Source organism: Canis lupus, chromosome 17 (genome assembly GCF_048164855.1).
Source record: "Canis lupus baileyi chromosome 17, mCanLup2.hap1, whole genome shotgun sequence".
Taxonomy (NCBI): Eukaryota; Metazoa; Chordata; class Mammalia; order Carnivora; family Canidae; genus Canis; species Canis lupus.
Window position 1 is genome coordinate 12,512,500 of NC_132854.1, and position 23,081 is coordinate 12,535,580.

The 23,081-nt window shown below is 39.3% G+C and overlaps 1 protein-coding gene and 1 long non-coding RNA gene across 38 annotated transcripts in view; one reads left to right on the forward strand and one right to left on the reverse strand.

Moving 5' to 3' along the window:
• The window catches only part of DOCK9 (dedicator of cytokinesis 9), a 279,300-nt gene that overhangs the window by 250,432 nt on the left and 5,787 nt on the right, over window positions 1-23,081 (forward strand). For 23 of the 37 annotated variants that reach the window (XM_072782523.1, XM_072782529.1, XM_072782544.1 and 20 more), the window contains 6 exons: window positions 9,356-9,478; window positions 10,199-10,312; window positions 10,996-11,031; window positions 11,896-12,042; window positions 16,005-16,215; window positions 22,197-22,387. In XM_072782523.1, the coding sequence (XP_072638624.1) occupies window positions 9,356-9,478; window positions 10,199-10,312; window positions 10,996-11,031; window positions 11,896-12,042; window positions 16,005-16,215; window positions 22,197-22,387 (822 nt within the window). The remainder of the gene's footprint in view (window positions 1-9,355; window positions 9,479-10,198; window positions 10,313-10,995; window positions 11,032-11,895; window positions 12,043-16,004; window positions 16,216-22,196; window positions 22,388-23,081) is intronic. The other 14 variants (XM_072782549.1, XM_072782558.1, XM_072782524.1 and 11 more) reach the window with 1 other exon arrangement.
• Window positions 8,290-12,055, reverse strand: LOC140607903 (uncharacterized). Its single transcript, XR_012009822.1, has 3 exons — window positions 11,404-12,055; window positions 10,462-10,639; window positions 8,290-8,787 (listed from the first exon to the last, which is right to left on the reverse strand). It is a non-coding gene; the product is annotated as an uncharacterized lncRNA (long non-coding RNA).

Here is a 23,081-nt window from a genome sequence, read left to right on the forward strand (position 1 = left end):
AGAAGGAGTTTTGGGAAAAGCTCATGGGGATAGATGTGTAGCACATAGCTTAATAAAAACCATTGCCCTTTTAATCTGCATTATTAGATGTACTTAAATGCCTTGTGCTTTCCTAACACGATTTTCGTGGAGCTGCATAAGAACACATAGTTCTCCCAGCAGCAGACCTCAGATAGATTTTTATTGATTGCGGTTCATCTTCCCTGACTCTGATCTAAAGAGCAGACTCCCTCCCAGTTGCTTTTGATTAGATAAAAAGAAACATCCCATTCCTGTTTACAATTCTGTTACGCAATTTGGAGCTTGTGCAGATTGAAGAATTCTGAGTCCCCTGTGGCATCAAAGTTCCACACAGCCCATGAAGTTTTGAAATTCCTCCCTCAGGATCCCATGTAGAAATAGGCAGCACACTTGAGGCATTGAAAAAAGGCTAACAAAGGGACTATTTTGAAAAGTTTGGATAGAGTGAAAGGAAATGAACAAATAATATTGCAGTACCCTTGAGGTTAGCAACAGCTGGGGTACCACCTCACCCTGTGGACTAGGGGAGGGGAGAAAGAGAAACTCCACAGGGTGGGGGCACATGACAGGTTGTAGGGGAGAGCTCAGGCCTGTACCCTATCTACCCTGGCAGGGAGGGGCATGTGCATAGCCAGTCCATCCTCACTCTCCGCCTGCCCTCCAGGCTTTTACTGGGCCTTCCATTGACTGAACTCAGCCAGGAGCCAGAGGACAGGGAGCCCAGCCTGCAGGCCAGCAGTGCTGGTGCATCAACCTCCCAAAGCACAGAGCTAGGAAGGATGGGCTAAGAGGGACTCAGGAAGGGGAAATAGAAAATACAGTTCATCTTCACTATTTGCCCACTTGCTAAAATGTCCTTGTAACCCCAAAATCGATATCCATGGAGGCACTTTTGTCATCATGCAGGTCATTGCAGTGGTGACTAGTGAACTTCGCCCATGGAACTGGTCTAACTGCTCTACCTTTGGCTCATACCAGGGCATATTGGCCTGCTTCATTTTGCAAATATTTACTGAGCTTTCTTGGCACTGAATTAGGTACTGGAGATAGAAATGTGAGTGTGATCTGCTCCCTGCGCTAGCACATTAGACTGCATTTGACAATGCTTTCTTCCCATGGAGGAGAAATACCAAAACTATGGCCCTTTATAGTCTGAATTGGAAGTTGTCTGAGTTCTTCATGGCCTGGAAATTTCTATATTGACATATATTGATTCATTCCATAAACTAGCTGTATGCCATGTGCTAGCTGGGGGATACGTAAGTGATGTGCCTGCCTCAGAAAACGTCACTTGGTCCAATAGTCCTCAAATTTTAGTGTACTTAATTAGAAATAGATTCTTGTTACAAATATAGATTTCCAGTCTTCCTGCTCTGCCAGTCCCCAGATTTCACTGGGTGAGTGTAGTGCCTGGGAATCTGTATTTATATCTTGCAATAAGCATTGCAAGTGATTATCTTGCTGCAAGGGGTTCACAACTCTATCTCAAGAAACAATTTGGTGGAAGTGTGAATTAAGCCATAAGGTATGCCATTGCCCAAACCTGGTCTCACGTTTATGTTATTTCTAAATGACAGATAGTAGGGACAACATCTAGCTTCATACATAAGGTTAGATTAAATTAATACTAGATGGAAAAATTGGCATTTAAATAAATTTTTAAATACCCTATACATAAACAGGCCCCAATAGGCGTTTTTGTGTGTACACATACCCATATACAACATTAGTGTACTGTTTCCACAGACAGGTGCTCTGTGACCTCAGTCACTTTGCTGTGGCACACTTGAAAATGGAAGTGGCTAATTACATTTTAAACAGCTGTCTCAATGGCTTATGAGCTTGCACTGGAATCATTTTAAGATCAATCTAATGACATAATATATAAGCTTTTCAGATGCATAAAGTTCATTGAGGTTTTTTTTTTTTTTTCCAACCAGTAATTACTTATAGTTCTTTGCATGTATTGGCAATTTAGAAAATATATCTTGGCATTTAAATTTTAAGCAAGGTGATAAAACCATCAAGCTTTCTGTTCAAGGTCATCACTATTTGACCATTGTCTGGATTAGCTCTGGTTTTCAGGGTGCTATGATTGCTGAGAATTCTAAGTAAATTAATACATGGAATTTCTGCTGAGAATATTATTCATATATGCCCCAGTGTTTAGTTACTATGACATCATAATTCCTATGACTCTAATTTTGTGTTGACATATAGCCTCTCAAGCTGAACTATCTGAGAGTACTGGTTCTTTCTTTTTTTCTTTTACTGGTTATTTCTGTTCAAAGAATTATTACTTGATGTACCAACTCTAAATGTCTAGGTATATATAGATTGACATTAGGTTGGATAATTTACGTTACTAAATTACACTTTCATGTTTGGTGTTCCATACTCTACTTTTATGAGAGGGCTTATCTTTTCTTATAGAAGCTATTTTTAGTTTTGGGTTTGTTTTTTTTTTAAGATTTATTTATTTAGGGGGGGTGCAGAAGGAGAGAATCTCCAGCAGACTTCCTTGCTGAGCATGGAGCCTGCCACAGCCCATGAGATCATGACCTGAGCCGAAACCAAACACTTTAACTGACTGAGCCACCCAGGCACTCCTTAGTTTGTTTTTGAGTAAAGTCTATACAGGCATTGCTTTTTATAGTATGTATTATCACTTCTTTTTAATAATAACTGATACACTAATGAACTGATCTACCTCCTGAATAAGAAAAAAAGATAAAATAATGTCTAGTAGTATATAAAAGTTGGTGATGTGTTATTTCCTAATTCCTGATTACCATCAAATGCGATACTTACTTCAATTATTTACTAAGCTCTATTTGCTTTATCAAATGTTCCCATTTTCCAACCATTCTGGAGGAGAGTTTCCTGCTTGAAGTCCATCTTTCTGAACCCAATTTGACAGATTTTCCTTTTTTTTTTAAGATTTTATTTATTTATTCATGAGAGACACAGAGAGAGAGAGGCAGAGATACAGGCAGAGGGAGAAGCAGACTCTCTGCAAGGAGCCCGATGTGGGACTCCAGGATCACGCCTTGGGCTGAAGGTGGCGCTAAACCACTGAGCCACCTGGGCTGCCCTAGGGCCATTTAAAATATACCTGAAAGGCTGCTGTAAAGGTACCTTTTATGGATAGAAGATCATTTCAAAATCAAGTAATACCTTCCTTATAGAATCCTTAATCATTGTGATAGTTGACATATGCCTATATGTATTTTCATATCTCAAAATTATCTACATTTAATTAATCTATTTTTGACATAGAAAACTTTGAGTATAGCTATCTAGCCTATTTAAATCCTTTCCACACCGCCCCACCTAGCCTCATCTCTTGCCACTCCCTGGTTCGGATTTTGTACTCTGAATCACCCCTCAGACTACTTGTAAATTCCTCCCCCGTTGTGCTGCCCTCACTCCCATGTCTTTTGCCCATCGTGTTCCCTTCCCTGGAAGGTCTCCCCTCTCTTCCTTCCTACTGGCACCTTTCACCTTCACCTTACTAACTCCTGATCATTTTTAAGACTCAGTCACCACTTTCTGGAACTTCCTGTGTCTCTCCTCTCCCACATCACTGGATGGAGGCCATTCCTGTCTGCATCACTGATTGCCTGCATGTTTCTTTATCAGCACCTGCTAGCATTTTTTATAATCTCTTTATGGATCAGTCTTCGTACTGGACTCCTTGAGACCGAGAAGTGCTTCATTCACTGATGATTGGCCTCCCCAATAGTCACCCAGAGACACACTGACTACTGTTTAAAAACAAAAACAAAAAAACCCTCCTGCTCTCAATTCAGAGTGTCTACCTTTGTGACTTGAAGTTTGGGCACGTATTTGAAATTACTGTTTTCCTTATCCATGGTATCTTAACGTGTATTTCACATCTTCCATTTGGTGGTCATGAGTCTCTAGTACATCAGTCCTAGCTGCTCTGAAGGATAACCTCTGTGTGTCTTTGAAGGCCCCTCCTCAAAGCAAATTTCACTTATGTGCATACCCTAATAAACCATCCAAAATATACCTCCCACATTCATAGGAAAATCTATAGAACCATTTTTATAAATTATAGAAATTTCATTTTATTTATATAAATTTGCTTTATAACCCCAGTATCAAGCACAGTGCCTTGCATATAGTAGATGCTTGGTAAAACATGTAAATGAATAAAGGAAAGAATCAAGTTAACAATGTGGTAGTAACTGTGCCCAGTTATAACTTTTATAATTCTTTGAGAAGAATTTCAATTTTCTGTAAGATGACATCAAAACGACTCCAGATGCTTATTGTGTTATGACTGCTAGAACATGGAATTAAGAATCTGTAGGTCTCTTTGGTCCCATCCACAAACAGAATATCATCATTGTGTATTCACATGCATAGCGTGGATTATCCCATACTGATGGAACCAATTGTAGTTTCTTACAGAAAGTTTACATTTCTCTTTGAACAAAGCCCAGTATTGAGAAAAGCGCCCAAATGAGTAGTCTGTAAGTTAAACCTAGTTTTTAAATAAGTAAAGTTCCATTTGACTTGCATTATTGGAAGAACACTTTGGGCGTACGATATTCTCATCCCTGATGAGGAATTGAGGCTTCCAAAATCCTTCCACCTCTACCAGTAGTCCCTCAGCACCACTGAGAATGAAGATGCTCAAAAACTACCTAGTAGCAACGACTTTAACCTAAGGTGTGCAAGAAATGCAAGGCTTTGATAAAAGGACTGTTAACTTACTTCCCAACAGCAAAGGGTATGTATGAGTAATAGTTACATTACTAAGAAAAATGAAGACTAATTCATTCCTCCAAGTCCTCACTACCAAATATGTGTATGGCACTGTGGGATATTATGTAGTCCATTGATAATAAGATACCATTTTTAAACAATCAACTACAAAGTAGAAAGTGATAATTGAAAGAAGAGCAATCTGTTTAACTAGCCTGCAAATTTAACCACACAGCATTTATAGTTTTCAGAGCACTTTGATGGGCAAAATTTTATTTGATCCTCACAACCACCAAATTAAGGTTAGACCTTTATTATATCCCCAGTTTTACTAATATAGAAAGGTAAGTATATTGATACTGATGTTATACAAGTTTTATTTGTATGCTTTTTTCTAGCTTTTTATAATCAGAAGAGTGTGAGAGTAATCATAAACATTTGTCATGCTTAGCCTGGGGAGATTCTATCATTGGAAAAGATTTGAGACAAAACTAAGATGTACATTTTTATAATACAAATACTCAAGAGAAGAGATGGTATTAGAACCTTTTCTGATTTTTTCTTTGTCTATAGCTGTTATAGTAGTTACTATGTAAAGTTTAGTGTTTGCACTTAAAAGATGTGCAATAAAAGTATGAGACAATTGGTATCTTCTTTACAAGCATTGGCTCAGTTTAGTCACACTGATGATGGTTTTATGATTTGTATATTGTAAACATGACATAAGAGTTAAATGTCTTGCTTTAAAGATGGTTTTTAAAGTCAGACAGTATTTTCTGATAAATTTGATTCACAACTGCTTTAGAAATGTTTATCTTTGGGGCGCCTGGGTGGCTCAGTTGGTTTAGCATCTGACTTTTGATCTGAGCTCGTGTGTTGATCTCAGGGTCATGGGTTCAGGCCCCACAGTTGGGCTCCACACAGGGTGTGAAGCCTACTTTAAAAAAATGTTTATTTTCTTAGGATATATAAACTGTACACATTAGGCCTGTAGTGAAACAGTAGATTAGGAATGAAAAACCATAGGTCCTGCCCTTCATTTAAAATATGATAGAGAGGAGCACCTGGGTGACTGAGTCAATTGGGCATCTGTCTTTGGCTTGGGTCACGATCCCAGAATCCTGAGATGAAGCCTCACTTCAGGCTCCCTGCTCAGCAGGAAGTCTGTCTCTCTCTCCTTCTGCCCCTGCTCATGTGTTCTCTTACTCACTCTGTCTCTCAAATAAATAAACAAAATCTTTTTTAAAAAATAAGCTGTGATAGAGGATACAAATATGTTTAAAGACAAGTGGCATTTAAAGATAAATTTGCAGATCTAATCTAGTAAAATATAAAAGAAAAATAAATCATGACCATGTGGGGTTTACCCTGGGAATGCACTATTGGTTCAACATTGGAAAACCAATTAATGTAATTCACTGTATTAACAGAATAAATTTAAAAACCTATATGATCATTTCAACAGATGCAGAAAAATCATTTGAGAAAGATGAACATCCACTCGTGGTTTTAAAACAAAAAAACTAGGAAGAGAAAGGAACTTCCTCAACCCAAAAAAGATTATCTACAAAAAACCTGCAGCTAACATTATACTTAGTGGTGAAAGGCTAAGTGATTTTCCCTAAAACTGGAAAAAAAACAAGAATACCTGCTTTCACACTTCTATTCAATGTTCTGCTGGAGGTTCTAACCAGTACAATAGGCAAAAAAAAAAAAAAAAGAAAAGAAAAGAAAAGAAAAGAAAAGAAAGAAAGAAAGAAAGAAAGAAAGAAAGAAAGAAAGAAAGAAAGAAAGAAAGAAAACTGCCTATACTCCCATGATATAGTTGTCTTTATGACAGAGAAAATCCCAAAGAATTTACAAAGTTTAGCAAGATCACAGGATATAAAAACTGATATACAAAAGTCAATCAACGTTTTTCACATTTAGAGATTCTTGTACTGTGGTTTCACCATATTAATGATTGTTTTATATAATTCTTACAAACAGGTATGCTGGTAGACTTTAAATATTATTCAATAAAGTACTTTCCTTGGAGAAAAATCATCAAGATTAAAAAACAGTACTATTTACAATAACATCAAAAACCTCACAAAAACTTAGATATAAATCTGCATGGGTTTCTATGCTAAAAATTACAAAACACTGATGAAAAAAATCAAAGACCTAAAGTCTTTGTGGAAGACTCAATATTGTTAAAATATCAATTCTCCCTAAACTGATTTACAGATGCAGAAGCAGTTCTGATCAAACTCCCATCTGGGGTTTTGGTAGCAATTGACAAAATGGATTTTAAAATTTATATGGAAAAGCAAAAAAACTAGACTAGCCAAAACAGTTTTGAAAAAGTTTAAAGAGTCACACTATCTGACTTTTAAGGTTATTGTAAAGCATTGGTTCTCAGTTGGGATGATTTTGCCCCCATCTTCCAGGGAACTTTTGGTAATATCTGGAAATTTTTTTTAGTGTCACAATTTGGAGGAAGGGGGAGGGAGAAGGTATTGCTACTGTCATCTAGTAGGTAGAGGCTAAGGATGTTGGTAAACATTCTGTAGTGCACAGGAAAGACCCCAGAACAAATTGTTGTGTGGCTCAAAATATCATTAGTGTCACTCTGGAGACACCATTCTATAAAGTTGGGGTGGTAATCCTCTATCAATGGAACAAAATAGAGAAGCCACACACATATGGTTCAAATGACTTTTTTGTCATTCAGGTAATATATTTTCTTTGCTTGAGTAGAGCACGTAGTATATTTGATACCTAGAGAAGATCATTTTATAAAATTCTTCTTGTTTTTTTCTTTTCTTTTTTTTTAAATTAAATTCAGTTAGTTAACATATACTATAATGAGTACAACCAGTACTCGTTATATCATGTGCCCTCCTTCATGTCCATCATCCAGTTACTGCATCCCCTCACCCCCATCGCCTCCAGCAATCTTCACTTTGTTTCCTATGATTGATTACAGGTTCAATTGATTTTTGACAAGAATTCAAAGGCAGTTCAGTGGAGAAATTATAGTCTTCATCAGTTGGTGTTGGAACAATTAGACATTCATGTAAAAAAATTAACCCATACTTTACACTATATTCAGAAATTACTCCATAGATCATAGACTTAAATGTAAAACTATAAAACTTCTGGAAGAAAACATAAGGAGAAAATATTTGTGGACTTGTGTTAAAGATTTTTTTCAATATGTAAAGTACAATCTAGGAAATAAAAACTTGATAAATTAAACTTCATCAGAAAAAAATAAATAAACTTCATCAGAATTTTAAAATTCTCTTCAAATGACACTGTTAAGAAAATCCAGACATAAACCACAGATTGGGAGAAAATTATAAACCACATGTCTGGTAAAGGACTTTTATGCAAAATATGTGAAAAATTCTCAAAACTCAGTAAACAACCCACTAGAAAAATGGCCAAAGATTTGAATAGACACTTCACCAAAGCTATACAGATGACAAAGAAGCACATGAAAATTTACTCAACGGCATTTAATGAAACCCCACTCAGATGGGCTTAAACAATAAAAGTTGAGTAAATTGGCTTCCATTAGAAAATTCCAGAAAGATTGAGAGCAATCAATATGAGTGTTTAACAGAGTTATCCATGATACAGTCGCTTTGGGAGGGAGGGGGAGCTCTCCATTCTGTTACTAAGCCATATGGACCCCTCGCTGGCCATGAGATAGATGTCAGCCCCAGTCAGGCTCTTGGCTGCCTGTCATGTCTGGGCCGGGGAGAACAGTTTGGTGCCAGCTTTGCAGTACAAGGTCCTAAAAGTTATCCTAATTGGCCCATTTAGGTCACATGTCCATGGATGATGAAACCATGACTGGCCAGGAAATAGAGTCATGCTGATTAGATCAGTAGGTAGAAGCTTCCAAGGAAAGGGGGAGAGGTTGTTGGTGAGGCAGGCGTTATGCCTACCACGTGCCAACACTAAATTGCTCTGAGATGGTTAACTTGGGTTGAAGTCACACTTAGTAACTTCATGTCTCAGCATTGTTATTGTTTCCTAGAAAGGAAAAAAAAAATTTTTTTTAAGATTTCTTTTATTTCCTTTAGAGAGAAAGCAGGGAGGAGGGGCAGAGGGAGAGGGAGAGAGAAAGAATCTCAAGCAGATCCCCACCAAGCGCAGAGCCTGACAGAGGGCTTGATCCCACGACCCTGAGATCATGGTCCAAGCCAAAATCAAGATGCTCAACCAACTAAGACACTCAAGTGCCCCAGGGAAAAAAAAATCTAATTTATAAAAAGAAAACTAAACACAAATTGAGAGCCCGTGTGAAGCTATCAGTGTCAGTTTTTTCCCGTGGTATGTAACTATTACACAGTCATACAATGTGACCGTTCATTTCTGCTTGTAAATGGTTAAAAAATGGCTCATTAAAAAAACAGCATAGTGATGAGCTATTTATTACTAAGTAAATAATGTTTAGAAATAGTGTAGAATGGAAATTAGTGTTTAGAAATAATGTAGTTTGGAATCTTCTTACTAGGAACTGGTTAAGCATTCTGCAAAGAATTACAGTGTCATGTTTCCTGAAACTCTTTTCTGGCCGCTGGCCTTCTTTTTTGATCAGGATGTACTCATGGAGCTTCTAGAACAATGTGCAGATGGACTTTGGAAGGCTGAACGCTATGAGCTAATCGCTGACATCTATAAACTCATCATCCCCATTTACGAGAAACGGAGAGATTTTGAGGTAATCAGAGTGGTTTGTTTTTTTCCTGTTTGAGAGGACAGTGGGGTGACACATACACCCAAACCTTACATACAAAGAAAACAAGCAGGCCACGGTCAGAGATGACCTGTGGTCTCTGACCCTCCACGTGATGCTGGAGGTCACGATCCTCGAAGCCATTATACATGGCCCACATGGGCCCCACTTCCATATAGAACCCAAATCTAGAAAAACAAGGTTTGGTAATTTTGGCACTCCACTTTTGAAAGGTTACTAAGGACAGAGTTTTATAATTGCTGGGTACCTTCTTCCTTAGAGCTCTTCCTTGGTCCACCTGCGTGGGAAGCTATTTGCCCTGCCATCCTTCCTGGGCTGGGGAGCTTGTCCAGCTTCTAAAAGAAGCTTATCAAACAGAGTAGGAAAAGCAAAGACTTAAAAACGTCATCGTAGGACTTTACCATCTCCGACATTTCGTGTTAGCTTGAACACAGAAGTTGCTTATGGCAATGTGGAGATTTGATGGGTCCTCGGTATGCAAGATGGCTCATTTGGTAGAAATAGATTATAACTGAAAAATGGTCACTACCAGTTGTGCAGTCAAGACATTCTTGATTTTTTTTTCCATTTTTGTTTCTTTTACTCAAGTCTAAGAAATTTTTTACCTATGATTTCACTTAATTGTTTTTAAATGGATTCTACTAGTTGCAAATGGGAAGAAACGGGGTTTGTTCTGCTTTCCAGAGGTTAGCCCATCTGTATGACACCCTTCACCGGGCCTACAGCAAAGTGACCGAGGTCATGCACTCGGGCCGCAGGCTCTTGGGGACATACTTCCGAGTGGCCTTCTTCGGACAGGTGAGCCTCCTCTCTGTTCTGTAGGCCAATCTAAGCCCTCATTTTTTGTTTTTTGTTTTTGTTTTTATTCTATAAAGTTGTATTTTGTAAATTTTCTATTTTCTTAAATGCTAATTTGATGAATTTGTCATATTTAGTATGATTCTTACCTTCCTCTGCAGTAAACTTTCTGCTTTTTTTCTTTCTTCCTGTCTTTTCTTTATTACTTTCTTAAGGCAGCGGTAAGTTCTCCCTCCATAAGACATTTTTAGCACCACCTTTGGTACCTCAGTGTGGTTTGCAAGTTCCTTTTCCAGTCTGTATGTATATCTGTCCAGTCATTGCAAACTCCAAAAAAAAAAAAAATTAACATTTTATTTCATTTACAGAAATAAATCACCTGTTTTCCTTACACATCTATACTGCATGTTTTAAAACCAAAATTAAGATGTTCTGGTTTCCTTTGTTCCCTGTGCATCTCTCTCTTTTGTAGTATAATATCTCCACAAGTATATTTACCATTGTCATAGTTCAGAAAACCCTGTAGAACAGGGTTCATTTAAATTTAACTGAAGTTTAACCTCCAAGTCTCTAACATAATTAAATGATATTAAATTATAATCCATTTATTTAGGGTGTGTGGTTTTCTATGAGCATTATATAACCTTCAATTTATCCTGTTATTGTCTTTTATAACTTTATAGCAATACCAGTTTACAGACAGTGAAACAGATGTGGAGGTAATTATAGTAAATGCGTAAAAAGCAAGTAATGTAGTGAAATTACTGCATCTAAACTCCCTAGTTTGATGTGGGTGTTATTTGTCTCATGTTAGCCTGCATTTTTTTTAATATATTGTGGTTTTTTTTTTTTTTTGCACCATTTTCTCTTTTATTTAAGATCAGAAACTTTTTTTAAAATTTATTTCAAATATTAACCCCAATCTGAACTTTAAAATTTTCAACCTTTTTCACTTCCCATGCAATCCTAAGCCTTGGACAGACACGATTAGTGCTAAATCACATGCTAACTGGTGATAGTGAAAATATTTTCTGATATTATGCTCCAGCCCTTTCATATTTTTCTCATAAGTAAAGTAAAATAGAACTTACACGATAACTTGTGCCAAATCTGCTCTGGACTGGAATGTTTTTCTGTTTATGTCCTGAAGTCCTATATAAATGGGGGCGGCCAGTGAAGGGGAGTGTGTGTGCATTTCTGAGGCCTGCCTGGAGCAGGCTGCTGAATCATTTCTTACTGAGCTCTGCTTCTTGGGAATGTGAAACAGGCTTGAATCCCATCATTAGATCCCAAGAGAACAGTCTTGAGTTCCTGATCCTCCATTTCACTCAATACTTAATGACAGCATTCTTGAATGAGTTTGCAGTTTTGTGTGTTTTCCTTTATCTTTATACTCCAACTTCACATTATTATCATTTTCCTTCCTCTTTGGAAAGCCTGTTTAAGTAGGATTTTATTTTAGAATCATCCTCCCCTCTCCCTGCCTTTTTTTTTTTTTAACCCTTATAACATGAGAATCCTTTCTGGGTGGTAAACCTGGGGTTTATGGTTGGGAATAGCTCTAATTGTGCTTTATGTCACAGGGATTCTTTGAAGATGAAGATGGAAAAGAGTATATTTACAAAGAACCCAAACTCACGCCTCTGTCAGAAATTTCCCAGAGACTCCTTAAACTCTACTCTGATAAATTCGGTTCTGAAAATGTCAAAATGATACAGGATTCTGGCAAGGTATGACCATGTTTGGAAATATTTTGTAGCAATATAATACTGTACTGATTGCTTATGTATGATTGGTCATATATATTCATAAATGTGTATGGGGGACAAAACAGGAAAAATTAAGAATGATTGGCCTTGAATGGTATTTTTTTCTTCTTGACACCTTTCTCTGCTTTCTGATGTTCTACATTAAGTAAAGATTTCATAATTTTAAGAAGATATTCTTTTACAAAATAGCATCTGAGAAGATATACCATTTTCAGTAGGATGATGAACAGATAGGCAGACGGACAGGCCAAGGAAAGAGCTTAACTGGCCAGCACATTTGTGGGAATGAGACCTACTTTATATTTAGAGAGGCTGCCCTCTGCTGTATTGCTGTCATGAAGACCTTTTCTGAAACTACATGTGTCTCCTGTATATTTATGTGTCCCACTGTTCTCTGGATATCTCCAGGAAGTTGGGTATCCCTTTGCTTCCTGAAATTCAAGCTGAGATAGAGCTCCTGGTTTTTTGCATTAAAAATATCCCCCTGCTCTCTAAAAAGCCAAACAAATAAATAAAAAACAAAAAGCAGAATCATACCCATAAATACAGAGAACAAACTGATGTTTGCCAGAAGGGAAGGTGGGGGAGGGATGGACAAAATGGCTGTAGGGGAAGAGGAGATGCAGGCTTCCAGTTAAGAGGCACAGCATAAGGAATACAGTCAGTGATACTATAATAGTGTTGTATGGTACAGATGGTGTCGTATAGTGCAGATGGTGAGCACAGCATAATGTATAGAGATGCTGAATCACTATGTTGTACACCTGATATGAATATAATCTTGTCAGTTATACTTCAATTTAAAAATAATAAAAATTGGAGCGCCTGGGTAGCTCAGGAGCTTAGGTATCTGACTCTCGGTTTCGATTCAGGTCATGATCTCATGGGTCGTGGGATTGAGCCCCATGTGAGGCTTGGTGCGCAACAGGAAATCGGCTTGAAGATTTTCTCCCCCTGCTCACGCCCGCACACACATACTCTCTCTCTAAAATTAATAAGTAAATCTTTTTTAAAAAATAAAAAATAATGTAAATAAGTAAATATTAAATATTAAGCAAACAAAAATATTCAATATTAAGCAAACTAAAACCTGCTCAATTTCCAGCAATGATAAACTCTCCGGTCCTTCCAAGTTCACTGTTTTGGAGAATCCTTAGTTCATTTTGCATCCTGAGCCCTGCTTTGGAGTACCTAGACTCAGAAATCTGTTTCCCTGAGGTCCTTTTGTTCTTCAGGGAAGAGTCTTCCAGTTTTCTGCCCAAGTGGTAGAGAGAGGACAAGGAAGCAGGTAACTCTGGGTTCTGGATGCAGGACATGAGCAAAGGTTAAAGGTCCCACATTCGACCTGCAAGCTTCAACCTGCTTACCCTGTGTTCTGCTCTGTACCTTGCCCCTGCTTTCTGCTGAGACTGGTAAACCCACTTATGCATTTTCCAGACCAGTTTCTCCAAGAAGCAACCTCTTCTCTCTTACGAGGCAGGGAATAGGAACCTGGAGTTTTACCACCCCAAATAGACTTTGGCCACTTGCCCTGGTTTCCAGCTTCCACCTCTCCCGGTCACCCTAACCCTATTGCCAGTCCTCTGTGGACATGAGACCATTCAGACTGCTGTTACAGACACCCTACACAGTGCAGCTTCCACACGACAGAAACCTTTCAGTGTGGCAGTTGGGAAGTCCAAGATAAGGCACCAATAGATGCTGTGCCTGGTGAGGTCCTTCTTCCTGATTCACAGACCACCGTCTCCTCACAGTGTCCTAACATGGTGGAACAGGTGAGGGAGCTCTGTGGGGCCCCTATAATAAGGGCATGAACCCATTCATGGGGGCTCCACCCTCATGACCTAGTCACCTCCTGCCTCTCAAACCATCACATTGGAGATTAAGTTGGGGGCCAGGGGTTGCAGACATTCTGTCTGCAGTAACAGGCTTCTAAGAGGTGCTCTGACTCACTGGCTACCCCTCTCTGTGGGGACTGAGACTAGAACTTCTATCAACACTAAGTGCTGTTTTCCTCAGAACTTTCTTTTCACCTGCATGGGAAAACCATCTTTCTGCGAAGTTGGGTAGCACACCTCCATGGAAGCACCTTTCAGAAATTCAGTAAACGTTCTCACTCACTGCTGTCTTCTCTCCTCTTTGCTTGGTGCTCACAGGTTAATTCTGCACTGAATCTTAACAGAGTTGCACAAAGGAAAGGGGACAAACATGCATTGTTGGTCTGTTTTTAAGCAGAAACCTCAATACAACCTTATGAAGACCTACTTTTTTCTTAGATCAAATCACGTCTGATTTGCCTTCTCTCAAACTGTAACCTTTTTCTGGGTCAACTTGTGGCTTTAACCTTATAACCTCTTCTCTGGGCTCTCGTGCATTTTTCTTCCCCCAAATACTGGTCCTCTGCTCCTTCTGCTGATATGTACATACAACTTTGGAAATGAAAGACTAGGGAAATACCACTGAGAAGATAGGCAAGCATGTGTATTTGCACTGCTTTTAAATTGTTTCCACTAAGGAGAGTTATATTTCATAGGTTTGAGTACAGTTAACAGTGATTGGCCACATGGCTGTTTCTAATAGAAGTAATAACTCGTGAATTGTTGTGCTTTCTTAAATTCCAAAGTTTTAGGCATGTTTGCATCTATTTTTCATTTTTCTTCACACACATCCTTGTAGAGAGGACAGTGATGCCTGATAACTTGAGACTGACAAAACCTTCTTGGCCTCATTCATTTGCTGGCCCCAACTCCAGAATTGTCTCCAAATTCTGTGTAGTCATTTGTCAGACCTTCTTTTATTGCCCGCCAAGCTTAAATAGGATTCATATGTGTAAAATTGATTTGTCTCCCTAATAAATTAGCTGTTGTGCTTGTATGGGAAATGCCTACGTTTCATGTTTTGGCAGGTCACAGATGTTAGAGCACCGCTAATTGTAGCGATGCAATTGTAAAAGCATTTGTGTGCTGAGTTCATCAGGAGCTAAACTTACGGTTAGATGAGTCTTAGATTAGTCTGTACCTGTATTAAATTAATTCATCCACATCTGTTTACATCTAATCTGTCTACAGATTAATTACAACTTGAGGTTCTAGGTGTTAAACATTGTTACTAAAATAAACATTTTTTTCTCTAAGCCAAAAATGTAAAAATATAGTTCGGGAACCCAGCAGAAAAATCCACATAGGGAGTCATTCAGCAAGAAAAATACTGTAATGTCTTAAAAAAATTCAAAGTCATGAAAAAAACATGGAGAATTCTAGATTAAATATGATCATTGATTAGGTTCTGGTTCAAACACAAATAGCTACATTTAGAAACTTTAATGGACTGGGTACTGAGTAATATTATGAATTAAATTAATTTTATTAAGTAGAATATATTATGGTCTTGGAGGAGAATGTCCTCATGTTTAGGAGATCCTGGCTGAAGTGGCATGATTGATATAATTTCCTTTGAAATGGTTCAGCTAAAAAAAAAATGTCTATGTGTAAGTATGCATGCACACGTGTATATGAGTGTGTGTATTTGAAACAAAGCATTAGCAATTGTTCTCAGCAGTGGGTATAAGGGTGTTGTACTATTTCAACTTTTCTAAATTTTTCCAAATCATTATTTATTTTAAAAATTTATTTGAGAGAGAGAGGGCACATGCACACATGTCATGAGTGTGGAGAGGAGCAGAGGGGAGGGACAAGCAGACTCCCTGCTGAGTAATGCGGAGACCAAGGGGTGGTCGTGCTTGGTTCAATCTCAGAAGATCATGACTGAGCCCAAATCAAGAGTCAGATGCTTAATCAACTGAGCCACCCAGGCGCTGCTCCAAATCTTTTATTAATAAAAAGTGGAGAGATAAGCTTAGGGGTGCTTGGAAAGAGTCCTTCAAATAGCATTGCACCAATCTCCATTTTTTTATTCATTTAAAGGTCAACCCGAAGGATCTGGATTCTAAGTATGCATACATCCAGGTGACTCATGTGATCCCATTCTTCGATGAGAAAGAATTGCAAGAAAGGAAGACGGAGTTTGAGCGATCTCATAACATTCGCCGCTTCATGTTTGAGATGCCCTTCACTCAGACGGGGAAGAGACAGGGCGGGGTTGAGGAGCAGTGCAAACGGCGCACCATACTGACAGGTACTGTCTCTCCGGCCTCTTCCTTGAAGAGTTACATGCAGACATTAGCCTGGACACTGAGATAAAGAGTTCTCCAGAAGAATCTGGAATCTTGAAGAATAAGGGCCCTTCGAGCTTAGTTAACTTTCCTCACAGATCCGTTTCAGTTTAAATTTATCTTATGCTTACTTTGGAATACTTCTGACCTTTTTCTACTGATCTGTTAGCATTTCCTTCTACTACTAGACCAGAAGTTCATATCCAAAGTCAAGTCACTGGCCCTTTTTAGAATCTGATGAAAGCAGTGGGCCCTTACCTCCTCAGAGTGCTTTTGCACACAATTTCAAGTGATTTACATACTGTCTGAAACCATGTGGACTTACTCCTCTCTAACTAGGCCCAGGGCCCTAAGAGCCCCTGCACACAGTTCTATGGCCCCCTCACAGGAAGGGACCCCTTCCATATCTTTATCACATAGGTCCCAGCATGAACCTGCTCTGAGATTTTAGGCTGAGTGAATAAATGGGATATGAGACTGGAGCCCTTCCACCTCATCTCTGAGAGGTTGGCTGGACAACCTCAGCTTGAATATCTCCACTACCGGGAAGCTCACTGCATTCAGAGGGTATCCATTTGGCTGACTATGTTTGTTTGTTTTTTTAAGGTTTTATTTATTTATTTAACAGAGAATGAGAGAGCACAAATAGGGGGAACAGCAGAGGGTGAGGGAGAAGCAGACTCCCCACTGAGTAGGGAGCCCAACATGGGGCTCAATCCCAGGACCCTGGAATCATGACCTGAGCCAAAGGCAGATGCTTAATCAACTGAGCCATGCAGGCGCCCCTGTGACTAAGTTTTATTAGATCTTTGACACAGTTTAGCCATCAATAACCATTCTCAGAAATGTGTTTTGCATCATTTCCCAGTTCCTAAGAGTTTAGAGTCATCTTGGGAGTCATTTTTACTTTCTTTAGGGGAGCTTGACCCACTTGCTCTTGGATTAGGGTCAGCACCCTGACTAGGATAACCTAAAATAGAACTTTCTTGACTTAAAAAAAAAAAAAAATCAGTGAGAAGATCTGCTTAGAAAGCCAGTTATGTCCACATCCAGTATTTCAAAGAGTGATAGTTAAGCTGAACCAGGAAAGCACGCATGGCTTGTCTAGAGGTTGATGTTGCTGGCTGTTCTGCATGGCCAATCATATGGACCCCTGTAATGACCAGTGGAAGGAACACCGTTAAGATGCCACATCTCACATGAGGCTCCTCTCCCACTGCTGAATTGGACACTTTTGATGGGTGAATTTGTATCTCAGTAAAAAAAAAAAGACTATGACTCATTGTAAAATAGCTTAGAATAGCATATTACAGAGAATTTTTTTACCCTTCCTAGGAAGGAACAGAGATAAAAGTTAAAAAAAAAAAAAAAAAAAAAAAAAAGCCTACATTCATAAAGAGCATCTAGTCCTGCTTTTAGAGTAAAGATAATGTGTAAAGCACAATTTTGTCCCTGAAATGGTAGCCCCTCCCCAGATATAAGTGAGTTGTTTTTCTAATGGACACAATAGCAAATTCTCCTTATTAGACAAGATAACTACATTTCTAGGTGGAGTCATTTTGCTAGCTTATGGTGTTTATCTCTATAGCTGTCATGACTTTAAATCACTGCTTATCACACTGTTCCTGGTCCTGCAGCATCAGCATCATCAGGGAACTTAGGAGAAACACAGATTCTCAGGCCCTACCCAGCCCTACTGAATCAGAAACTCTGGGTCTGGGGCCCAGATAGCTGTGTTTAGCAAGCCCCCAGGTGATTGTGGTGCTGCTTCAGTTTAAGCACTGCTGCTTTAAATAAACCAAGTTCACTGATGAGTTAGGGTCAGGATTTTTTATTAGGATTATTCTGCTCAGGTAGCATTACTGATTCATAAACAGTTATTACCATAGGGTGTTTTCTGGCCAGATTTCCTTCAGGGTTACAGTTTACCATTTTGTCAGGAAAATATTTTTGATTAGCTTAACATGAGCGAAGCTCCCTACCTGCCAGAACAGAGGAGACAAAAAGTATCCCCGCTGCAGAGAGAGGTGAAGTAGACATGCAGGTTATTGGCTCGGCTGTGAGGATGAGAACATGGGGGCAGAATAGAGCATGAGCCTGAGTCCTGCAGACCTGGGTCAGTCTTCACTATGTGATCTTGGGCAAGTCACTTACTTTCTCCCTATGCCTTAGGTTCCTCATCTGTAATATGAGAGTTACACTACCCACCTTGTGTTAAAGAACTTTGTAAATTATTCCCCAGAGGGGAAAGAATGTATTTACTTTGCTGGATCTTATCCACCATTGAGCCCTTTGCCATTTGAGGTTGCTGATGAGCCAAAGGGGAAAGAAAAAATACAGTTTTAACCCTGAAAGATCTCAAAATATCGAAAGCATAGTATTGAGCAGCATAAAGATTTCAAGAGCAGGTTGTAAAAATGCTAATAAAAACACATAAGCTAGGGGCGCCTGGGTGGCTCATTCAGTTGAGTTGAGTGTCCAACTCTTGATTTCAGCTCAGGTCATGATCTCAGGGTCGTGAGATGGAACCCCACATCAGGCTCCACACTCAGCGGGGAGTCTGCTTAGGATTCTCCTTCTCCTTCTCCCTCTGCCCCTCCCCCTACTTGCTTGAATGCTCTCTCTCTGTCTCTATAAATAAATAAATAACATCTTTAAAAGCACGTAAGCTCTATATCAACCTTCAGTTAAAGATACACAGAGCAGAATATTCTGAAGACTTTGAACTTGAGAGTTTCCCCTTATGTTTTTAAGCCTTTAGGTTCTTCTTCCATTGCTTTGTTTCAGACCAGACCTTTGACTGTCCAGGCTCTGGTGGAGCCCTGGGCCTCCCTGCCCTCTGAACCCGGCAAAGGCTCACTTCCCTGGATAGATCAGCCACTTCACTGCAGTTGTAGGGCCATATGGAACACCTAGTGATCACCCTGCAGGCCCCTTTGCTGTAAATGTCTGAGCCTGCCTCCCTACTTGACCCCTCCCTCCCCCTGTTGTAGAACTGCTGTGGAGATTCTTCCAATCGCTATTCCAGCATCTTCCAAATTCTGCCAAGACTCCCACTCAGGGAAGAAATATTCTCCTGCTCCTCATGTTCTATTCAGTCTTGCCAGACTGTGCAGGCACCCATATCTCTCAGCCATCTCTTCCTCATCCTCCTGAAAGGGCTGCCCAACACAAGGTCTGGCCATTTTTTTTTTTTTTAGTAACATGATGGCTCGCTTAGTCAGTCATCTAATCCTCCACCATCCAGGCCATTTTGCTCTTTCATTTAGCCATTTGGGTGGTAACACATTCATTAATTCAGAATTTATGGAGCACTGGCAGTGTTCCAACCTGGCATAAGAACAAAATCAAGATCTGTCTAGTCTAAACTCTTCTAGCAGGAGGAGACAGACAATAAGGTATAAACATAATGGTAAATGTACCTGTGCCTTTTGCTTTTGTCTAGGACACACATTCACTTCCAACAATCAGGAATGTGAGATTGACTGGGGAGGATTGCAGTTTAAATGGGGTAGCCGAGGGAGGTGACACTTCAGTCCAGACTTGAAGAAGGTGAGGGGGTAGACCATGTAAACGTCTGGAGGGAGAAGTTGCTGTCAGGGCAAAGACCAGTGATGTGGGTGCTTGTACCCACCACATTCATGGGATGACCAGCAGGCCGGCGTGGCTGGAGCTGAGTGACTCTGAGGGAGAGGAGGAAAGTTGGAGCCAACAAGGAAGGCAGGGGGAGTCCCAGCTCTCATGGACCTGGTGGCTCAGACACGGCTCTCAGTTTTCTGTATTATACTCTCCTTTGCTCCTCTAAGTCTCCAGGTACTATCACAACACTCAGGAATTTTATGCTGAGTGAAATCCATATAGCCCATGGACACTTCACAAACATCTTTGAAATTAGTTTTTCTTTCTGAAACAATGGTGCTATTACAACATAGCACTCAAAAATACTGTGATTATACCAATCATGTGTGTTTTGAAATGGCTAGTAGCCTTATGAAACACTTCCACAGTACTTACAAATCCACTGCAGTGGCACTTATCTATAAAGCACTTTCTGTGGGGGCGTCTCGGTGGCTCAGTGGGCTAAGCATCTGCCTTCAGCTCGGGTCATGATCCCAGGGTCCTGGGATTGGAGCCCCGTATTGGGTTCCCTGCTCAGTGAGGAGCCTGCTTCTCCCCATTCATGCTCTATCTCTTTCTCTCGCAAATAAATAAAATCTATATATAAAAAAAAAAAACACTTTCTGTGCACATCCAAGTACACCTCTGGTTCCCTGTCTGGAAAACAGCAAGGCCCGGTTCTTGTCACACTATCAAAGAAGTGTTAAATTCAAAGAAGATTTATCAATCCTAGTGCTATAATTTAAAAACTGTATCCATAAGGAATATAAAAGAAATAGGAGAGTAGACCTTTGGCCTTAGATTGATTAAAAACAAAACAAAACAAAACAAAACAAAAAACATTTAGGAGACAGAACATAAAGACTCCTAACTCTGAGAAACGAACTAGGGGTGGTGGAAGGGGACGAGGGCAGGGGGTGGGGGTGAATGGGTGAGGGCACTGAGGGGGGCACCTGAGGGGATGAGCACTGGGTGTTATTCTGTATGTTGGTAAATTGAACACCAATAAAAAATAAATTTATTAAAAAAAAAAGAAAACATTTAGGGTCTAGAATAAGTCTGTAGGGGTATGACAGTCAAAGCTGCATCAGGTTAAACACCTCTCACTTTTCCGGACCCTGGATGGCCCATCTGAACTGTGCACTACATGGTGCTGGCCCTGTTTTCTCATTTTGTCCTTTCTAAGTAAACTCTCCCCAGCCACTTATTAAATAGCAGTGATCCAAACATAACACTCCCATCTTACTTTTTGTTAAAAAATAAAAGAAGCTGTTAAGCCTATTCATGTCTATTCATAAATATATATTAAATAGATATTATAGATACTCATATATCATGTAAAGCAGCAAGTTAGAAATGTGACACAGACCCAAATTAGAACCAGCCATTAATCTATTCATTTTTAAACTAACTCTTTGGTGTTGATATGTTCAGATATTTTGTTGTGATAAATGAAAAACAATACTGATTGGCTTTTTGTAGGAAAAAAGTACAAGAAAAAATAAATATTTTTGTTTCTGTTTTTTATTCATTTATGTTTCAAAATATATTATTAGTGTGATTTCAACAGTTTGTGAATTTCTGGTTCATAAAATACTTTGCTTGGAAATATATTCTCACTTGATATTTTTCATGGATTTCTCTGATTTGTGCAAACTCAAGCATGTGATTCAAAGATCTATGGAGAAATAATCTTCTCAAGGATATGTTTACGGAACAGTTTTCAGGACTTAAAATCTGTTCTGTGATATCTCAGAACTGTGTACTGTTCTTTATATCTTCCAAGCCATCTTATAGTAGCTCTTTCAAATCTCACAACTTCAAGGAAGGTAAAGCATTTATGGTTAAAAAAATTGAGCAGGGGGCAGCCTGGGTGGCTCAGCGGTTTAGCACCACCTTCAGCCCAGAGCATGATCCTGGAGACCCAGGATCGAGTCCCACGTTGGGTTCCCTACATGGAGCCTGCTTCTCCCTCTGCCTGTCTCCACCTCTCTCTCTCCTCTCTGTATGTTCTCATGAATAAATAAATAAAATCTTTAAAAAAACAAAAATTGAGCAGGGAATGATAAAGTAATTTCTTCAAACACACACTTCTCACACTAAAGGTTAAAAGGACCCAACTCTCTTGTCTTCATATGATACAGCCTGTCATTAAACATATGCAGAGATAAAGGAAGGCAATAGTCTGTTCCACAAAATACTGGCATGTGCCTTTGGCAAGCTTTGGGTTCCTTATCTATAAAATGAAAATACTAAGTACTTCTGCCTCAATAATAATAAAGATTGTGCAAGCTGCAGAATAATTCTGGGATTCATTCCTCTACAGCAATACACTGCTTCCCTTATGTGAAAAAGCGGATCCCCGTCATGTACCAGCACCACACCGACCTGAACCCCATCGAAGTGGCCATTGATGAGATGAGTAAGAAGGTGGCCGAGCTCCGGCAACTGTGCTCCTCAGCCGAAGTGGACATGATCAAACTGCAGCTCAAACTCCAAGGCAGTGTGAGCGTTCAGGTGAGCCAAGTGCTGGGCAAAGCAAACCCCAGGGCAAAAGGTGCAAAGGCTCATCTGGACCTTGGTAAATTTCAATTCCAGCAAGGTCAAGTGTAGCTTCCTATCTTACCTGGTGATCCCAGTTACCTTCTAGTATCTATGCAGTTTCCTCTGATACCAGAGGGGGGCAGTAGAATGAAGTCCCCCACCTGACCCAACTTGTAAGGGTGTCCCCTGAGCTGTCTGAGAGACAGCTCTCCACACCAACCTGTTTTTTCAGTTTGGGAAATTCTAGGGGCCTAACCAGAAGCATCAAGACTCTTCTAAATATAAAGAAGTGTACATAGCTGTAGGTTTCCTTACAAAACTGTTGTTTTCTGGTTTCTATAAAAATCATATCTGAAAAAGTACCCTAAGTTTCACTCTCTTAATGATATGTTTTGACTAATAGAAATTCTTCATTTTAGTATAACTCAATTAATTAATTTTTCCTTATTGGAAAATTAATATTTCCTTAAAAGAAATTAATATTTCCTTTCCTTAATTGGTAGCATTTTTGTGTTCTCTCTAAGAACTTGGTTCTTAAATCTGTCTCAAAAGCAGTCTATGTTTCCTTCCTTTATTTAGCATTCCTATATAGAGCTGCAATCCATCTAGAATTGATTTTTGTATGTATAACAGATAAGGGACAAGATACATTTTTTTCCATTTAGCT